This window comes from Rousettus aegyptiacus, unplaced genomic scaffold (assembly GCF_014176215.1).
Source record: "Rousettus aegyptiacus isolate mRouAeg1 unplaced genomic scaffold, mRouAeg1.p scaffold_m13_p_12, whole genome shotgun sequence".
Lineage (NCBI taxonomy): Eukaryota > Metazoa > Chordata > Mammalia > Chiroptera > Pteropodidae > Rousettus > Rousettus aegyptiacus.
Window position 1 is genome coordinate 26,549,959 of NW_023416287.1, and position 19,941 is coordinate 26,569,899.

The 19,941-nt window shown below is 38.9% G+C and overlaps 1 protein-coding gene across 2 annotated transcripts in view; it reads left to right on the forward strand.

The window, feature by feature from the left end:
- The first annotated feature begins 1,220 nt into the window (after positions 1 to 1,220).
- The window catches only part of PLCB1 (phospholipase C beta 1), a 612,038-nt gene continuing 593,317 nt past the window's right edge, over positions 1,221 to 19,941 (forward strand). For both annotated transcript variants that reach the window (XM_016137712.2, XM_016137034.2), the window contains exons 1-2: positions 1,221 to 1,720; positions 18,349 to 18,426. In XM_016137712.2, the coding sequence (XP_015993198.2) occupies positions 1,622 to 1,720; positions 18,349 to 18,426 (177 nt within the window). In that variant the 5' untranslated portion in view covers positions 1,221 to 1,621. The remainder of the gene's footprint in view (positions 1,721 to 18,348; positions 18,427 to 19,941) is intronic.

The following is a 19,941-nucleotide window of genomic DNA, read 5'->3' on the forward strand; positions in this document are numbered from 1 at the left end:
CTAGGCTGAAAGCCTGTATGATTCATCACTGTCATTCTTTTTTATTGCTGAATATTATTCTCTTGTTTGGACATACCACATTAATTCATTCACCTGTTGATTTGATATTTGTTTTCCAGTGTTGGCTATTATGAAGAAAGCTATGAACATTGCTGCAGAAGTCTGTGTAGACATATGTTTTCATTTTTATTGGGCAAATACCTAGGAGTGGAAGTTCTGGGTTTTATGATAAGTAAATGTTTAATTTTATGAGAAACTGTTCTCCGAAGTGACTTTACCATTTTATACTTTCTTTAGCAACAGATGAGTGTTCCAGTTACTCCAAATCTTCTCAAACAATGGTATTATCAGTCTTTTAAATTTTATCTATTCTGATTGTGGTGTCTTTTTCTTTTTAAAAAGGAAATGAGAAGTGTTTGTTGAATGAGTTCAAAAGAACATTCTTAGACCTATGCTTCTAAATGAACAAGTTTCTATCTGTAAAACACCTCTTTTCTCTCTCTCTCTCTCTCTCTCTCTCTCTCTCTCTCTCTCTCTCTCGCTCTCGCTCTCGCTCTCTCTCTCTCTCACACACACACACACACACACACACACACACACCACCCACCTACCCAGATGGGGCCTTCTGTTACCCTGGGAAATAAAACCGTTGCTTCTCTGAGGACAGGCTTTCTATCTCAGAAGCACAACTTAACCGCATGCCTGGGCTTTAAGACCAGCGCACTTGCAAACTCTCAGGCGCGGCGAGGTTTCCTCAAAGAGCTCTCACTCCAAGCCTCTCAATTGCTCTCTTCTCTACTAATAAATAATAATTGTCTTTTCAAAAAGCTGGTTTGTGGCCTGCGCTGGAGAGCTCCAGCTAGAGGGGAAAGCTATGGGTTGCCTCTCTGATCCCTCCCGAAGGCTCCCTTCTCTACCCAATTTGGATCCAAAGACACTCCCTGGCTCCGCTCAAGTTCCCCAGAAAACCTCAGGGAATGTAGAGCTCCCGGACACCCCCGGCACCCCCGCAACCCGGGCACGGGGCATGCTCAGAGGGCGTGAGGGAGGTGCAGGCATTGGCTGTAATGGGGCCCAGGAGCCGGGAGGTGCCGCTGCGGCCCCGCTTCCCCGCGCCTGACCCAGCGCGCAAAGTTAGGCTGGAAGCCGCCGGGGGAAGGAGGGACCGAGCGCGAGCTGGTGGCGAGGAAGGGGGGGCGGAAGGAGGAGGGAGGAGGGGAAGGAGCAGGGCGGGGAGGGGGGCTGCTGAGCGTGTGTCACTCGCTCTCTCCCTCTGTGTATAGAGGATGTGCTGAATGGTGCGCTTGGAGGCGGCGGCGGCTGAGGAACAGTATCCAGCGGCGGCTAGCAGGCTTGCCTGCCCTCGGCTTCTCCTCGCCCTCTGAGGCTCCGCAGCCACCGCGGGCACCCGACCCCGCGTCCCGCCCCGGGCATGGCCGGGCGCCTGGCCCCCGCGTGCCCTGCCTACTGAGAAGCGCCAGAGGAGGTGTGGAGGCCAGGAGTCCAGGGGAGGCCGGCGGAGGAGCAGAGTCCAGCGTCTCCCGAGCAGAGAAAGGAGCCGTGCCCCGCGCCCCGTCCCTGCCGCGCTCGCCCGGGCCGCCTGGAGCCCCGATGAGCCCAGATGGCCGGGGCTCAGCCCGGAGTGCATGCTTTGCAACTCAAGCCTGTGTGTGTGTCCGACAGCCTAAAGAAGGGCACCAAATTCGTCAAGTGGGATGATGTAAGTATTGGGGGGCCGGGCTAGGGGCGCTGGCGGGGGCGCTGAACACGCCAGTTGGGCGGGGGCGTGGGGGTGGGGCGAGGGGCGCGTTATGCAATGGGCGCACGGCGACCCGGCAGGGGCGGCCTCGGGGGCACAGGTTGGCGGCTGCCGAGGCGGGGTGGGCTGGCGGCAAAGAACAGGGGCTTTGAGCGCTCCTGTGTTCTCGGGGCTTAGGAACTGGCATCCTTGCTGGATCTGGCAAGCGCCCCCTGAGGGTCTTCAATCTTTTGAGCCAATAGAGCAGTGGGGCAGGCTTTTCCTTATGGCGGGTCCGGAGAGTTTGGAAAGTGGGGCGTGTGAAGTTGGAACCAGCTGCAGAGCGCTGGGGTGTGAACAAGCGCGCCCCTCTCTGCCAGCGGACTCACCCGTATTACCTACCTCCTTGTCCTCTTTCCATAAGGAATAGCTGCGAGGTCCGAAACTGTTGTGACTGCTGTCCATCTTAGCATTTTCATGGGAGCCAACGCGGCAGAAGACACCACTGTCCAGCCGACAGGTGGTCGTCGATGCTAAACTTCAGCTCCTGGCCCTGGAGTGAGGGGCCCTGGGAAGGGCTGCGGAGGACACACCTGAGGAGGGCTAGAGAGCAGCAGGAGAGGCTGTAAGGGGTCGAGGAGGACTCAGTGGACTTGCAGGCGAAGGGGGAGAGCTAGTTTTTGAGAAGTGAACTGCCTGGAGTCTTCAGCCTGAAATACATTTGTTAAGACATTCTCCCACAATTTACCACATCTTTTCTTGCTCGATGGGGCAGAGCTTAGCCCAGCCACCGATTTCCAGTGTTTCACATGAGCCCTGGACCCTAGGTCTTCAGGTGATTCCCTCTAAGCCCCACCCCGAAATGCCTTCAAACATTTAAATTAATCTTGCTAAAAACACAGGAATCTTCAGATGTAGGATATTACTGTATCAATGATTCTGAGAATCATTCAAAAAGTTTGACAAGAACAACCCACTGGAATAAACCCGAGCTGCCAGAATCTAAGGAAATTTAGGTCCAAATAACTAAGACATCTTGAACAGAAGGAATTATTGGAGAATGAGGCATACTTCTTGCTGAAAAGATTTTCCACCTAGTAAATTATAGCCCATTATCCTCCAGGGTATTTTTCTTTAATCTTCTTAAGCCATTTTCCAGTGTCTGAAAACAATTTAAATATTCCAGGTAGTGAATCCAATTACTTAGCTGAGTGGGTCTGTGTGTATATTTTGTGCACTTGGAAGTGCAAATGAAACTTGGAGTATGAGCCACAGCTTCCTTGAAAGCTCATGCCAATTATTAAATGCTGTATGCTAGTACGTAAACATGCATCCTTTTACTGTGGGCTTCACAGTTTTTTTTTCTGTTTCAGTCTAATGACTGGATGTTTTTGTAAATGGAATAGAATCTAAACAATAAGTTCAGACACAGATTAAATGCTTTGTTTGTGTCAAGGGAAAATGAAAAAATAAAATGCAATTCAATTCAACAAGTAAAGCAGTCTAGCCCATCTTGAGATCCTGGAATAGAGAGCTAATGTGATGATGGATTTACTGAGAAAGAGAATAAAAGGGCATAAGGAAGAGAGAAAGAGACTTCGAAGAATAAAAATGGATATTCCAGCATAAGCTCAGGATTTATTCACGGTGAAAATTTTTCACTGAATTTTAAATAATTCTCCAGAATGTCTTGTTTGGAGAAAAATATCTAGTGTCACTTTGAAAATGAAGGTCTTCTGTGGAAACACATTTTAACACATACAAGTAGATGATTTTTATTATTTGCATTTGTCAGATATATTTCTTCCATATCTTCCAGTGCCAGGCCCTGACTGAATCCTGGGGTGGTGAGGAAAATAGACAGAATCCCATCTGGTACAGAACTTACATGCTAGGTGGAGGAGGCAGAGGATTATCAAGAACACCACTGATTACAGAGATGATAAGTGGTGCAATGAGAGTAATAGAGAGGCTACTAGTGAAACACCACCTGAATAAAGTGAGAAGTACTTCCTCTGAGCAGTAGAATCTCTGATCTTTTATAAGGGAGATCCCAAACTTCACCCAGGAGTCACATTATCTGGAATAAAATGAACCATCCTACAAGTTTCTTGACTCTCTTGGCTTTCCATGGTCATCTGTGGACTAAGAGGGATCGGAACTTTCTTAGGCTGCCTATATCCTCCCCAGGTGTCAGCCCTCTACTCTTCCTTACAGAATCAAGCCAGTTTAGATGATATGGCTAATTATATTGCATCTTAGTGAGACAGTGTGTGGAAGACAAAAGAAAACTAGATCTTGAGTTCAGAGGCCTGGGTTTACCTACCGGTTCTTTTGCTGGTCAGCTGTGTGACTTTAGGTTAATCAGTTAACCTTTCTGAATCTTTGCTGCCTCTTGTGCAAGATTGAGAAAGCTACATTTCCTACCTATTTCATCTAGTAGTCCAGAGTAGCCAACAGGATAAAGCAGCACTTCTCACACTTGAGTGAGCATCAGACCCGGAGGGCTTGTTAAGAGATCATTGGGGCTCACCCTCATTTCCTGATTTAGAAGGTCGTAGGTGAGCCCTGAGAATCTGATTTTTTCACAAGGTCTTGAGTGAGTCTGATGCTGCTGATTTGGGGAACCATAGTTTGAAACCACTGAGATAAGGTTTGTGAAAGAACTTGTAAAGTGTGATTGATAGATAGCATAATCTGGTTGGCTTGCATAAATTTTCACTGGTTTGGGATTTAATTTTATCTCTCTGTTTGCATTTTGAGAAATTCACTCAGTTTTTACCTAAGAGGTAGAAAGACCTCAATGACATAATCCCTGACAATCCTGTCTCTGATGCACAGGATGGCTTAACTCACGTTTATTTATTTCTTTTGAATTTCTTATATGCAATGAAAAATTGTCAGCATTTCACCTGCTTCCAGTGGGAGAGAAAAGAGAGAGAAGAATCTTAAGAGGCTGTCTAGTCTGACTTCCTGCCTTTGAGCAGGGGAGGCCTTTTGACCCTGACTTTGGAAAATACCTGCTGCCATCTGCCCTAGGGGTGCATTGGCATCTGCTTGTCCAGAGGAAAAGTAAATGCTGGAAATAACTTAAAATTTTCTTAAATATCTGATCTCATTTAAAAATATAGAACCCTGCCCTCTGGTCTATAAGAGGAAGGCTTGGAAAACTCATAAAATATTCTCAGTAACCCATTAAAAGCATAAGGGTACATTTGAAAATGAGTGTGGAGCTGTTTAGAATTGTGAAAGACTCTCTCTTATTCCTTGAGTGGTTAAGGCACTGTAATTGTCCTGAACACCATATAGGATTGAAGATGTCACCCAGGGGTTGCCGTGCCCTGCATAATCTGTTTGCTGGCTACCTTTCGTAGCAATGTGATGGTGACACTGTGGATGCTCTAAGGGTGGTACTCAAAATCTTTGACATAGATACTACCCATCACGACAGACAGCTGGTAGATCATGGAGCAGGAGTGGGTCCTGGAGATACCCTGTTGCACCAGGGCCAGGCATCAACCTTTCTTTTGCTTGATCATGGAGAGGTCTGGGGTTCCCCAGGATCTGTGGAGGCATATGGAAGTCCATAAATGTTTGAACAATTAGTAATGATGTATACAGCCTGAACACCAGGCCAAACCTTGTCCTCCAGAACTTGGCTAGCTGGACTTACCTACTGTGGCTACCTGTTTCACCAGTGATATCAAAGGATGTCACTTTATCCTTCCTTTTATTTTGCATTTGTTTATTGTCAGGCTGTGCTGGTGGGAGGGGGCTGTAAAGGACTATGGCCATTATGGGAGATTTCTGGTAAGATGGACCGTAGAAGAGGTTACTTTATCTCAGTTAGGGAGCTTGTTTTTGGTGTTTGGCCTTGCTTTGTATTGGACAAGATGGAGGGAAAGAGGAAGGACAAAAACCATGTAGGAGACCTCCCAACCCGATTTGCTCTGTTTAGCATCTGGGGACCCTGTACCTTTGTTCCACCACCTCTGGGTTATGAAGTCTTCTCATCTGTTTGTTCCTTTTTTTTCTCCACTCTCACTTTCCAAATTCAGATCTCAACTGTGAGTAAGTTACTTAATGCATTTGAACCTCGGTTTCCTCATCTGTAATGTGAGTATTATAGCATTTCCTGCTGCATGGAACAGCTGTTACCGTTAAGTGAGTGAAGGCATAGGCATTGCTTTGTGTAATGCCTGACACACAGGAAACCCTCAATAAAACATACTTTTAAAAGTTATTATCTCCCCAGTAGTTAGAAGGCCATGAATTTAATCAAAGTGGTCAGTATGTGTTAGATGATTCTTTTATTCTATGAATGGGAAGATCCATACCTTCCTTCTGTTCCCTGTAAGTGCTTTGATTTTCATATTTTATAATTGGAAAAGAAAAAAATTCATTTTTTTATTCTCTTTTAAAAAGTTCAGGTGATTCAGAGAAAAAGAATCTAACATCAAAGCAAGTCAGTTTGTAAAACATCCCAAAATTTTGCTTCTATTTAAATTCCTTAAAAAATATATATTTACATATAAATATATATGTGTGTGTGTATATATACATACATATAATCTGCACTAGGATCACAGGTATGACTCATGGAAGGAGGAAACAGTTAAATAAAACTCTTGTAATTTAGCAAGAACATATGTGTATATATTTATAAAAAATCTTATATCATACATCCTGTCTTGCAAATATAATCTAACATTCAAAATTCATAATTGCTAGGCTGGCTTGGTTGTTTGAGGAGAAGGCTAAGGAAGCTCAGAGGTTTAGATTTGTATTAATGTTCTGTGGATTTAAAATAAGTAACTCCCTCCTCCCTCTCTCCACCACTCCCCCCGCCCCCCAAAAAGCCCCACGGCTAAAATAGGTAATAATAATAAAAACATGCTAGTACATTGGGAATTTTCCAACATCTACATTAAAGCTTAGTTAGAACTTTTACATTATATAGAAGCTGCAGTTACATTTTCCAAAATGATGACAAGAGAATGACGACAAAATTAATGAGGGAGAAGAGGGAGAGGGTTTATGAGGTGGGCATTCAGCAGCATTCATTTTGGAAAAGTTACTGGAAATAGGGAAGAAACAGCTCTGGTTGGTAGGTGGTGGTTCCAGATGGGGCCTCTACAGAGTGAGAGGTGGATTTCAGACTGGAAGGCTGGCAGGTGCCCTCTAAAATTCCACCCAAATATGTCCATTTTTCATTTCTAAAGCACTTTTGTGAATTTCTTGTTGACAGTAATTACTGTAACCTAAATGTGAGAATATTACTTTTCCAAAATGAGTCAATAAAAGCCTTTTAAGCTTTTTTATCAGAGTGTAACATGCATACAGTTAAACACACAAATCTTGTGTCCAGCTGAGTCAGTTTTCACAAAATGAGCCCTCCCAGGGAAGCAGCACCAGATCAAGAAAAAGCATTGCCAGGCTCTCAAGTCCCTGACTGCTCCCTTCCAGTCCCTGCACTCACCCTCCAAGGGTGACGGTTATCCTAATTTATAACTCCGTAGGTTAGTTTCCCGTTTTTGATCTAGTAAGCTATTTTAAAAAATGGTCAGTGAAAGCAAAACAAAACAAACCCTCTTTTGCCTAAAGCAATTTTATTATTGCTGAACTTACCTTCTTGAACAATAACAACAAAAGTGACTTATCTTCTATTTAGATGATACTTGATTTGGTCCTTATCTCTCTTAAAGTGAAGTCTGGGAAGTGAAGCCAGTATAATGAATGCCCCAGAGGAAGAAAGAGTTAAAACAAGACTCTAGGAATTTAGTAAGAAAACGTAATGGCTATAGGCTGTTATTGGTATAGCAAAGCAAACTAGTAGAGTACTGTTTCTGGAATATATTTTTCTCTCACAGATTTTCTCTTTTAGCTTGCTTAACTTTGAAGTTTCCACCTATGGTACATTAGAATAATTTGCTCTGGCTATTAGCATATCTCTAATACTTCCCTTGAAAGTTTAGTCTATCAATAAAGAGCTTTAAATTATGTTTACCTGCAATGACATTTAAATGGGACAAGAACATGTTGCTTTTTTATGTTGAACTTGGTAACCTGTAGTTAAATGTTTGTTTATCAAGATTGTTTCATGTTATCATGAACAAGGAGTCTAGCAGACTCCTTGATTGTGGCTTGTCAACTAATGCTGCGGGTCTCTCCTAAATAACAAATCTTTGGTAACTGAAGATATTTGTTTTCCTGTTGCCTGAGCTAATACTAAGTTCATGCAGCCTTTTCAAATCATGTCATAAATTCCATCTGCTCAGACAGATTTCATAATGCTCCCTTTCCCCATCTATGCCATGTCTGATCCCCCAATCAGAGCCACGTGTCCCTATATATCAGTAAGGAAAGGAATGCAGAGGAGACGTACATATTTGTGAGATTAGTTACACATAAGATCCTAAGGATGCCATTAATTTCTGTAAAAGTATTTAATTGTCTCTTTGAGTCCTCTCTAATCTCTTTTTAAGGTCTGCTATTTGATTTTATTATTTTCTTCATGTTGATTTCAATTTTCGGAATTAAAAAATTAGTATTCTGGAAATAGGCATAAGTATATGTATTAATCGATGTCAACTAAATCTATACATTTATCAAGAAAATAAACTATTGTAAATGGGGAAACATAAAATGAGAAAAAATATTTAGTATTGTAACAGAATTAAAAGCATCCTACATCTGTTTCTCATTTCAAGGGCTCTTTTAGTTAAAAATATTTGTTTAATGTTTAGTTTCTTTTTATTGCATTGAAGCTTTATGAGGATGTTCAGTGAAAATGGATTAGTTAGCAAAGAAACACCCTTTACCTGAACTAGCCATTGTGAATGTCAACATATAACATTGATACCTAGGAAACTGAGAGATTATTTTTCTGTTAAAAATAAAATTTTCTTCGGAACTTGTTTATGAATTAGGTAAGGGAATGTTAATTTGATTCATTTTATAGAAGAGATCACATGAGCTCAAAAAGGAGATGGAAGACTACCGAGCAAGTCAGCAAGTGCTCTAGTAGGTTTTAAAAAAAACCGAAGGACTAACTATGATGCTTTCTCAGGTATGCTGCCTTAGATATGGTTGAGTCTCACTTAGCATCCATTTCCACATCCTCTTATTAGGGCTTTTTATAACACAGAGTCTGGAAATCTAAAGCTACATTTATGAGACTCCCTTCAGGCATTTAATATTGGCTGCAAATTAAGTTTTAACAGTATAAGATGCACTCGTATGACATTTGGAGGGCAGAATGTGAAAGAGGTCACTTTTCTGCATTCTTTGGATTGTTTCTACAGATATGCGAGATATTGAAGAAAGAAATGTTGTCTTCTGTAATTATCCATGGGTATAAAGAGACAATGGCAATAGTGGTCACTCCTTGTTCTCAGATTACTTAGTTTGTCTTCAACTAAGCTGGCATGTTTTCAATTCCAGGGGTGCCTTCTTGATTCCTCACCTCTCTGAGTGTGGTGGAGGCAATAGCTCTTCTCAATGGTCAATGCTGTGGTGTTCTGGGCTCATTTATTAAAACTCAACCTGAGGACCACTTCTTCAGTCTTTCTAGAGATTTTGTCATGTGCTTAATTACCTGTAATTAAATGTCTTTATGTTCACAATTTCCAGAGAGGTTTTTGTTTACTTCAGTAACCCCTACTTGATATGGCCTTTTACGGTTCTAAGATTTTATGACTTTAAGCCTTAATGTGCAAGAACCATCTGGACAGCCTATGTAATTTTCTCCTTCAATATTACTTTTGAGTAAAATAGAGTTTTGCTATAACGTTATCTCTGGAATTCAAAAATGAGAGTGATATTTTAAAGTATAATGGACATTTATATTTGTAAAGCACTATTATTTGTTTACATTTACCCCCATATGGTCATCAAGACCACCTGAGTGGTAGGAAACAAGCAAGTATTGTTATTCCCATTTTACGTAGGAACAAACAGAGGCTAGTGAGTCATGATTTGCCCAAGAATACACAACTGGCTAGAGCCCGAGTCAACTTAAAACTAAGTCTTCTGGTTAAATTCAGAGCCCTTTCCAGTCTACCGTGGCATCCCCAAACAGAATCCTTTTGGTAACAAAAGACTTTTAATAGAATCTAAATGATTACAAGTTGAAAGAAATTCGTTGACACTTCCAAAGCATATCCCTAATTTTAGGATTCATACAAATGAAGCTTAAATCCCTTCAAATTCATCTTTTTTGTCTAGTGTCTTCAAAAACAGCTATTTTTATGAAGTCCATTTTTGTCTACACTGTGCAGGATGTGAGAACATAGTAAACTTCATGATACTTTGAGACACAAAGGCCAGTATGCACTGCAGTCCACAAATGTTCCACGTCAATTAGTGTCACACATGTGCATAGAAAGGTATTCGGGAACGGTGTTAAAACAAAGATCATTTTTTTTTTCATTGCCCAATAAGTAACACTTGTATCCAGAGACTCATTACATGTATTTCTCCATCTTTTTCTCTTCCCTACATACTTGCAAATGTTGTCTTTCGTTGGATTCCCATTAAGTCTGTCTTCTTGTATAAATCTTTGATCTTGGAAGATTAAGGATATGGTAAGCAGGAAGGGGGTGTAGGAGATGTCATCTGTCCCCAAGCTAGACCTGAAATGGCTTGAAATTCAACATAGTGTTCATTGAGAATCCAGGTCTAGATCCAGTGCAGGAAGGTGCATACAGAGAGGTGGACGTGCCTTGTCTGTGTTACAACTGGACCAGGGCTCCTGGAGGACTATAGCTTTAATATTATTTATCTTCTTTCCCTAAGGCAGAACATAGGGCTGACACTCAGTAGTTAGTTACTCAGAGAATGTTTGTGAAATGAAAGGAACATCTAGGGGTGTGCCTGGCTCACAGCAGGTTCACATAAGGGAGGGTGCGGTCTTAAGGCAGACCTGGAGAGCACTCATGCTTTCAAGAGCCCTTCACAACACATTGGATGTGGTCTTGGTTGGAAAACCCTACTCTACACCCTTTCATTCCATCTGAAATCTCCCGCAGTCCGAGGGGCTCTGTGGTCTTAGCTAGGGTTTCTCCATGTGAGTTCAAGAAGCAAAATATTTATTGTCAGTACAAAGCTGACTGCTGTCACAGCCCTGATTTCCTATAAGGTCAAAATGTGGCTTGAGATAGAGTGTGTACTCAGTTGTTATTCAATATTGATTGAAAATTATTACACTTAATGTATTTGCATCTCATAACCTGAATGTTACCGGTGGCTTTTGTTTTCTGAAAAAGATGTTCACACATGTACCCAGATATTGCAATGAAACTTACCTTTAAAGAAATTCAGAGGTATTGGGAGTGACAGAACAAACAACTAATCATTGTGAAAACATTCTCTTTATCATGATAATGATTCACAAAGAGAAAATTATGTATTAGCTTTATTGACAAAATGAGAAAAATACCAAATAAAAGACTTATAGTATAAAAATATTATTTATAAGAAAAGTTCCACTTTATTCTTTCTGTACAGAGGAAATGGGAGTCACTGGGACAATTATTGACTTCCTCTCTCCCCCACTCCTAGTTTAATGTACTTGGACACACACACACACACCCCACATGGCCAGGAAGTATGTGAAAAGCTGTTCAGCATCCTGGGAGGGAAAGAGCATTTGGGACTTTGAAGGACAAAACAGAATAAGCAAGTGGAAAGCTTGGTGGCTCAGACAACGCTGGCAGGATGGCAAGGGCCTGTGTATACACTGCTTAGGCCACTGCAAAATCTTATCATAAAGTCAATGGGAGGACATTAAAGCTCTTTCTCTGTCTTGGCACTATTGATATTTGGAGCCAGATAATTCTTTGTTGTGGGGGTCTGGCTTGTACATTGTAGGATGTTCAATTTAACAGCATCCCTGGTCTCTATCCACTAGATGCCAGTAGCAACACCCCAGTGTGAAAAACAGAATTGTCTCTGGACATTGCCAAAATTTTCCTGGGGGTAAAAAATTGCCCCAGGTTCAGAACTACTGATTAAAATTTAAACCACTGGTATTGGGTTACTACATGTGTGCATGCACACCTCCCTCCACCCACTCCACCCCCACACAAGGCCAGTACTTACGTGAAAAGATGATGTTCAGCATCATTAGTCATTAGTCACCAGGAAAATGCAAATTAAAACCACATGAGATGTCACTTTACACCTACCAGAGCTATATCTTTCTGAAATGATTGGTTTACTCATCTGATGTCTCCAATGAGCAGTGAGTACCTTGGATAGTTGGGGATCTGGGTTTTTGTTTGAAAGCCTAGTGCATGTCTGAATAGAGGTACATGAATCTTTTTACAGTATCTGAAGTAACCTGTATGGTATTTGAAGAAACAAGCTTCCAACTTTTCCTTACATTGTGCTTAAATGGACTTTTATACTTGTCCGTAAAAGGCAAACATCTTAAAGGTGGCTTCTCTTTATTATTTTGGCACCCTATTCTGGGCCTTCTTAGCTCCTCTGCTTTCTTTTTTTTGGTGGAGGTTTCTGACTTAGACACACCCCTGAAAGAAAATTCTCATGTTGCTGATGATGCACATAGAAGTTTTGCTTTACTGATCCTAATCTAACACGCTAGTATCCAAGATTACTTTTATTTGTTTTTCATAGTCAGGGCTGCATTGCCGATGTTTGCTGGGCATCACATCTGATTTTCTGTGACCCGTAGACTCTTTTTCCCTTACATAGCTGTTTTTCCCCTATTTATATCTTTGCCATATTTGGTTTTACTGCTTCCTGATGCAGGTATTGGGTAATCCCAGGGAACATCACTTGTTATTTTTCCTTGTTTACCCTGTAATATTAGTTTAAAAGTATACATCTTGTGTACTCTCTTGTAATAGCATAAGAACATAAATCACTGTGGAATCAGGATTGCAGTTAACCTTGGCCGATAGACTTTCTGACAGTGGTACTAAGGAATGTGCAGTTTGTGGACTCATACTTGACATTAGTCTTTAAGTTTAGGGTTTTAGCTTTACTAGAGTTGCCATAATAAAGTCCACAGCCTGAGTATCTTAAACACCAGCAATTTATTTTTTCACAGTTTTGGAGGCTAGAAGTCTGAGATCAAGGTGTTGACAGAGTTAGTTCTTTCTGAGAGCCCTGAAGGAAGAATCTGTTCTGGGCTGCTGCCCTAGGCTTGTAGATGGCCAACTTGTGCAGTCACATCATCTTCCCTCTGTATGTATCTGTGTCCAAATTTCTACTTTTTATAAGATACCAGTCATATTGGATTAGGGCCCACCCTTATGACCTCCTTTTAAGTTAATCACTTCTGTAAAGACTGTCCCCAACTAAGCTTACATTTGAGGTACTGGGGTTAGACTTCAACATATAAATTTTTTTGTCATTGTTGGATGGACATAATTCAGCCCATAACCTACCTCAGCCTGGTAAAGTGTATCGTAGAGGGTGGCAATATAATGGCTCTATTCAGATAGTTGAAGAATTGACACTTAGAGAATCAATTAGGTTTATTTTGCACTACTTAGAGGTTAAAACTAGATGGTAGCTGCATATATGGGAATCCGCAAATATGCTAACTGGAATTACCTGTTTGCTTTGTGAAAAAGATGTCTACGTTAACAACTAACCTTATTTCTCCATATAAAGGTTTAGAGCTGCACTGCCCAGTAGAAGTATAGTGTGAGTCACAAAAGAAATGTAGTTTTCTAGTAGCCACATTAAAACGAGTAAAAAGAAACAGGTGGAATTAATTACAACAATGTAGTTTATTTAATCTAATACATTGATTTCAAAATATAATCAATATAAAAATTATTAATGAGCTTCTTTACATTCTTGTTTTTATTATCTCCTTGAAATTTTATAGCACACCTGTCAAACTAGCTGTGTTTCGAGCGCTCACATAGTTACTTGTGGCTAGTGAGCTCTTTTGGACAGCACAGGTACAGAGCATGTGTTCTCGGATGACCTCCAAAGAAATGGGAGTGGTTCTTGAGGAACAAAAAGTCTTCTTACTCTTTACTTGTGTTTTCTAGAAAGCATAGATATACATACGACATATAAATAGATATTCAGAATATCTGTGATATTTAAATTTCATGAAGGATGATTAGGAAAATAAATATTTAAAAAAGCTCTTTAGCAGAACAATAATGAAAAAAAGTTGAGCAGTACTGACAAAGAGCAGTGCTTCCCTTAGCAGCTTAACTGCGTTTCCTTGGGCAAGTTATTTAGCCTAAGCCTTAGCCTATTTATCTGTAAAATGGGGATAATAATAGTGCCTTCCTCTTAAATTATTATAAATATTAAATGCAAAACTCCATTTAAAGTTCACATTGCAGACGACTGGCTCAGAACGAATGTTCGAGGTGTACTCATACTTATGCTCTCAAGGATTTTTGTAAAGAATATTCTGGTATTGGAAAGGAGTTTAGACTGCTAGTGCCTTTATCATTTTCTTCCATTTTCTTGAGGATATGTAATTTTTCTTTTATTTAAGTGATTTTACTTATTTTCATAGTTCATCTATTTTATTGAGATGTAATTGTCATATAATATTATATTAGGACATCTGATTGATTTATGTCGGCATATCGATGAGAAAACCATTATAATAAAGAGTTATAGGATTTTGCAATGTTAATGTTGATTCAAGTGACTCTTTTTCTTGCTGAAATGTTTTGCATTCTTTTGGATGTTTAGATTTCATGGCGATCTTTTACTTTGTTCCTTGTCTGTCCTTTATTTGGCCTAAAGATTTTTTGGGTGATTCATATAAATTACAAAACATCAAATTACAAAACCTTTGATATCCTTAGTCTTCACACTTGATGAGAAAAGGATGAGAGTAAAGTGGTTTCTGTCAAATAAAGAGGAGTAAATGGAAATTTACTATATATCATCCACAATTAGTAATTTAAGACAGATACATTTATTAGCGTTCTCTTTTTCAAGGTGGATATTTATTGGAAAAGATACCTTATATCTTTCGATAAGCCAATTAAAGTTAAATTCTTAACGGTAATGTACTTACAAGATACAGGTTTGCCTACATTTTAAGCTCACCAGGTGATCCAAGCCTCACTCATTGTAAGCCTATGCCAGTGGATCTCAAAGTGTGGCCTCTTGGATCAACGGCCGCAGCAGCAGCAGCAGCAGCAGCAGCAGCAGCACTGAGTGCTTATTCAAAATGCAGATTCTCAAGCTCCATCCCAGACCTGTTAAAAGACAGATACATTTATGAGAAACTCCAGGGAAGGGGCCTAACAATCTGTGTTTTAAGAAACCCTCCTGGTAAAATCTGATGGGCCCGAAAGTTTTAAAACCACCATATTATGGAATACACATAGGTGGTGATAGAGAGATAAAGAATAAAAAATGAGCATCTAGAAATTATCTTCATCATTTCACAGTAAAATGCTGCAAGAGTCACAGTCCATCTGTAGTTGCCTTGGAAATGAAGGATGACCGTGTATTTCAAACTTCAAATTAGAGCATATGTTCTGACAATTAAAAATATTTGAGATCTGGGTTGAGTGGCTACTTTTGTATGGGGAGAATATAGAAACTTGCAGCTATGTGGGAGGTGGGAAAAAAGCAGGTGGAATTGAAAATGGATATTCGTGTATTTCTGGGTCAAATCCTGCCTTGCATGGCAAGCATGCCAAATTCCAGCTGATCTTGGAATGTCAGAGGTGATTATGAAGGAAGCAGGCCAGGAGCCGAGATAAATGATCATTTAACAGAGGAACTGTGGCTGGAAGAGTGGGGTCAAGAAAATATTGAACAAAGGAGATTTAATTTAGAAGGAGGAGAGGTAATAACCTAGAAATAGCAATAGCTGAAACAATGAGGTAGCACAGTGTTCCAAAATAGAAATTTGAGCAGTTTTATTTTGCTAACTTTACATGTCTGATTGTCTGGAATCTTTGCAGTGAATAGTACCAAGATTTTGAGAAGAATCTTGTCAGATGCTCTTGTCAGAGACTCTAATAAGAAAAGTGACCTGAGAATAAGTTACATGTACAGGTTAATTCCAAATTCACCTAGAAGTGGGGATGTGTGCTGTGTGTAGCCTGTTGGAAACTGGTATTTTGCCAAATCTAGAAGAGTAGGCGATGAAACAGAAGGGAAAATATCGCTATGACTTACTGGAAATATTGCTCTGAACTTCCCTGCATGTAATCTCATAGGAGAAGCTTAGAATAATTTAAAATTTTTCTTTTATTATAATGTCAAATTGGTTTCCAAATGTCTTTTTTAAAATTTAAAAGTAATTTTGAAATTTAAAAATTCCAGATGAAGTTCTTTGTAACAGCACAATCCCTGTAAAAGACATTTTCAAACCGCATGTGAAGAATAAATCTTAGGAACATCAGGATAAAACAGAATGGTGATTCCTCAAAAAATTAAATATAGAACTATCCTTTGGTCCAACTATTCCACTTCTGGGTATATACTGAAAAGAATTAAAAGCAGGGACTCGAACTTATCTTCATAGACCCATGTTCACAGCAGCATTATTCACAATAGCCAAAAGGTGGAAATAACCCAAATATCTATTGAGGATCAATGGATAAATAAAATACGATATATACCTACAGTAGAATATTATTCGATTCTTAAAAGGAGGTAAATTCTGACACATGCTGTGACATGGATGAATCTTGAGCACATTATGCCAAGTGAAATAAACCAGACACAAAAGGACAAACATTGTATGATTCTACTTATATGAAGTATCAAGTGTAGTCAGATTTATAGGGACATAAAGTAGAATGGCGATTGCCAGGCACTTGTAGGAGGTAGGAATGGAGAATTAGTGTTTAATGAGTGTGGAGTTGCAGTTTGAGAAGATGGAAAAAATTCTGGAGATGGATGGTAGCGATGGTTGCACAAAAAAGCGAATGTAGTTTATGCCACTGAATTTTATACTTAAAAATGGTAAAGTTTATGTCACATATGTACTATAATGAAAAAGGAATGCCATGATAAACTTTAATATTTTAATAAACTCATTTTTAAATATAATCCACTATAATAATAATATATTTTTTTATGTGCCAAGATGTGGTCCATGTGCTTTTCCCAAATTATCCTATTTAGTTCTCATGAAAACTCTCTGAGATAGGTATTATCTCATTTTTTTTTCAATTGTGGTTGTGTAAAATGAGGCACTGGGAGGGGACAGGTTAGAATTTGAACCTCAGGGGACAGCCACCATAGCCAGGCTCTTGCAATAAAACTTACAGTGTAGACCAAAACCATCAATCTGCTCTACTCACCAGGAAAAGAATCCCAAATTCCCAGATTATCTCTTCATGTTCTTATTTTCATTGCAAGTTCTTTTGATCAGATAGATACCATAGTTACATGTTTGCAAAAGTTGAAACAAACTGGTAATTTATGTATTTTTTAAAAAATGCAATTCCTGTAAAGGCCTAAGTATTTCAGTATAAAAATCTATAGCCGATGTTTTCTTGTGCAGATGGTATGCCTTTCTAAAAATTGCCAAAAGGAAAGAACACAGATTTTAGAAATGTTTAATATTATAATTACAGTGCATACAGTTTTCCTTTGTAATATGCATGCTTTAAACTCAGAAGACTATTTGTCTATGATGTTTCATTTTATTGTGTAAAATTTAAATTTGTAACAATTTTGTGTATATCCTTCCAAATATGTAGATAACCTTACATATTGTTACCTTGGAAACAGCAATACCCAAATTTATGTTTACTCTCTTTGGCACAATTAAAAATAATTTTATAGAACAACTATAATTTAAAAAATTATCTCAAGCATGGATTTTAATGTATTTTAATCATATAAAATATGTAATGATATTTAGTGTTAAAATTATTTGGAGAACTAGATATAGCTTTGCAATAGAAAACATGCCAATGACTTTAAAAAACTTGTTCTATAAGAAGAGATGAAATACTGCCATTTGCAACAACATGGATAGACCTCGAGATAATCATGCTAAGTGAAATAACCCAGACAGAAAAAAGGCTGAAAATCACATGATATCAGTTATATGTGGGATATAAACCGAAAAGCAACAAATGAACAGGACAAACAAACAGAGACTCACGGACATGGACAATAGACTAGTGGTTACCAGAGGAGGGGACAGGGAGGAGGTAGACGAGGTGAAGGGGGTCAAATATGTGGTGACAGAAAGAAATCTAACTATGTGAGGTGAACGCACAATGTAAATATATAAATGCCTTACTGTTCAAGTGTACAGATGAAATTTATTGAATTTCATTAACCAATATCACCATAAAAAATAAATAAATAAAAGTTAAAAAAAGTAAAAAATGAAACACAAACAAAAAACAGGTCTTAATAAATATGTACACCACTGAACTTTTCCTTTACACTTAATGTCCAGATATTCTGATTATTAATAAAATACTTCAATACTTCAGTTATATAATTAATAATCCTATGACATTAAGGATACTATGTTTAATTTTAAAAAATATTTTTATTAATAATTGATGATCTTAGAGAAACTGTTAATTATTACTTGTTAAGTAACTCCTGGGTAGGACTTTCTACAGTGATATATATTGACATACATATTTTTTTTCTTACATTTCTAGGACTCTGCTATTGTTACTCCAATTATTTTGAGGTCTGACCCTCAGGGATTTTTCTTTTACTGGACAGATCAAAACAAGGTAAGAAGCAATATTTGTCTTTTTTACATTTTCCAGTTGTTTGCTTATCTGCAAGGCATTTATCCTATTTACATAAGTAACTTATTTGTAACTTATTTAAAGATTCTACTTGAAAAGTATATCTAAGGTCAAATGTTAGGCTTTTCCAAAGATGCTAGTCTGAAATATTAGATGTGTTAAATCCTAGAACAATTGGTATTTTTTCAGAAGAACATGGGAATGTGAATTATATTTCTTTTAGAAGAAAATTAACTAGTATTACTGATTTAAGTACTCCCCTCAACTCTACCTGTAAAGAATGAAGAAAATGATGAGAAAACACTTTTGACTCTAATAACTGTAACTTTTGCTTTCTCTTTCTCTTCCTTATTAAGCGTTCTAAGGATTTATTATTAAAAATTCCCCCAGCCTCAGCAGGAATTTGGACTTGATCATTTGTTCACATTAGAAAATCAAGAATGACATTCCTTTAGCCTACACCTTCAGTTTTTCAGGAATTTCTTTCCACATTAGCTTTCTGTCTACCATATTATGAATTTAAGATCTCATCTATTATGAAACCAATTGAGATGATTACATATTGAATTATTAAAAAGTAGAATATCTGCAGATTGTAAGATTTATTTGGGTTTAATGGGCAATTAGACCAGAATATTCATAGAAAGTGGTTATTATTTCAAGAGACAATGGCACAGTTCTGTACTTGAACCTATGAGGATGCAGAATACAGGATATTTTGTCCCTCTAAGTTCTAATATTTGGAGAGATGAGAGAGGCTTTATTGGAAGTGCTAACTACATATCAAAACCAATAAAATACCTGGCACCAAATTGTAAGGCACGGTTAGCCTTTCACATCCCCACGTTAGGTCCCTATGTCCAAAGTTCCTGGAGTTTATCAGTCTCATCTTTTGTTTTCTGGGCAACCTGGATTTCACCTGTGAGTAGTGATATAGAACTAGTCCAATATGTCAAGAATAGGAGTGGAGATTGAGAGAGGCTTTTAGGGTGCTGGAAAGTATTATCTGGGTCCCAGGGTCAGTCCCAAGGGGCCTGTTTACACCTCGTGCAAAAGGTAAATTTTAGTCTCCTGGCCTAAGAGTTACTCTCTGGAATTACCTGGAATTACCTCTGGCCACAGATGTGGGGCTAAACCATAGACCCCAAGCTAATATCAAAAAATGTATTCAAGCAAGATTTCCTACTTAATGTTCGTGCTTATTACTGGGTGTGTTAATCACTTTGGCTTTGACATTCTGTTTGGTTTCCTGCTGTTATGTATAAAACAATGGCTTGAAAGGGTTTTTTCCTCTGAAAGGCTATTTTTAGAACTGTCGAAGCTATATTCGTGAAAGATGTATTTATAATGCCTAGAGTGTTTTAAAAGTTTGAATATTTGTATGAGAGACTAAACTGTCAATTTGATTTTTTGACTGGTAAATCAAGCTTCTGTAAAAGCAACAGAAGGTATTTTGGGGTTTTTAAATAATTCATGGCAACTCAGTTAAGCTCCCCT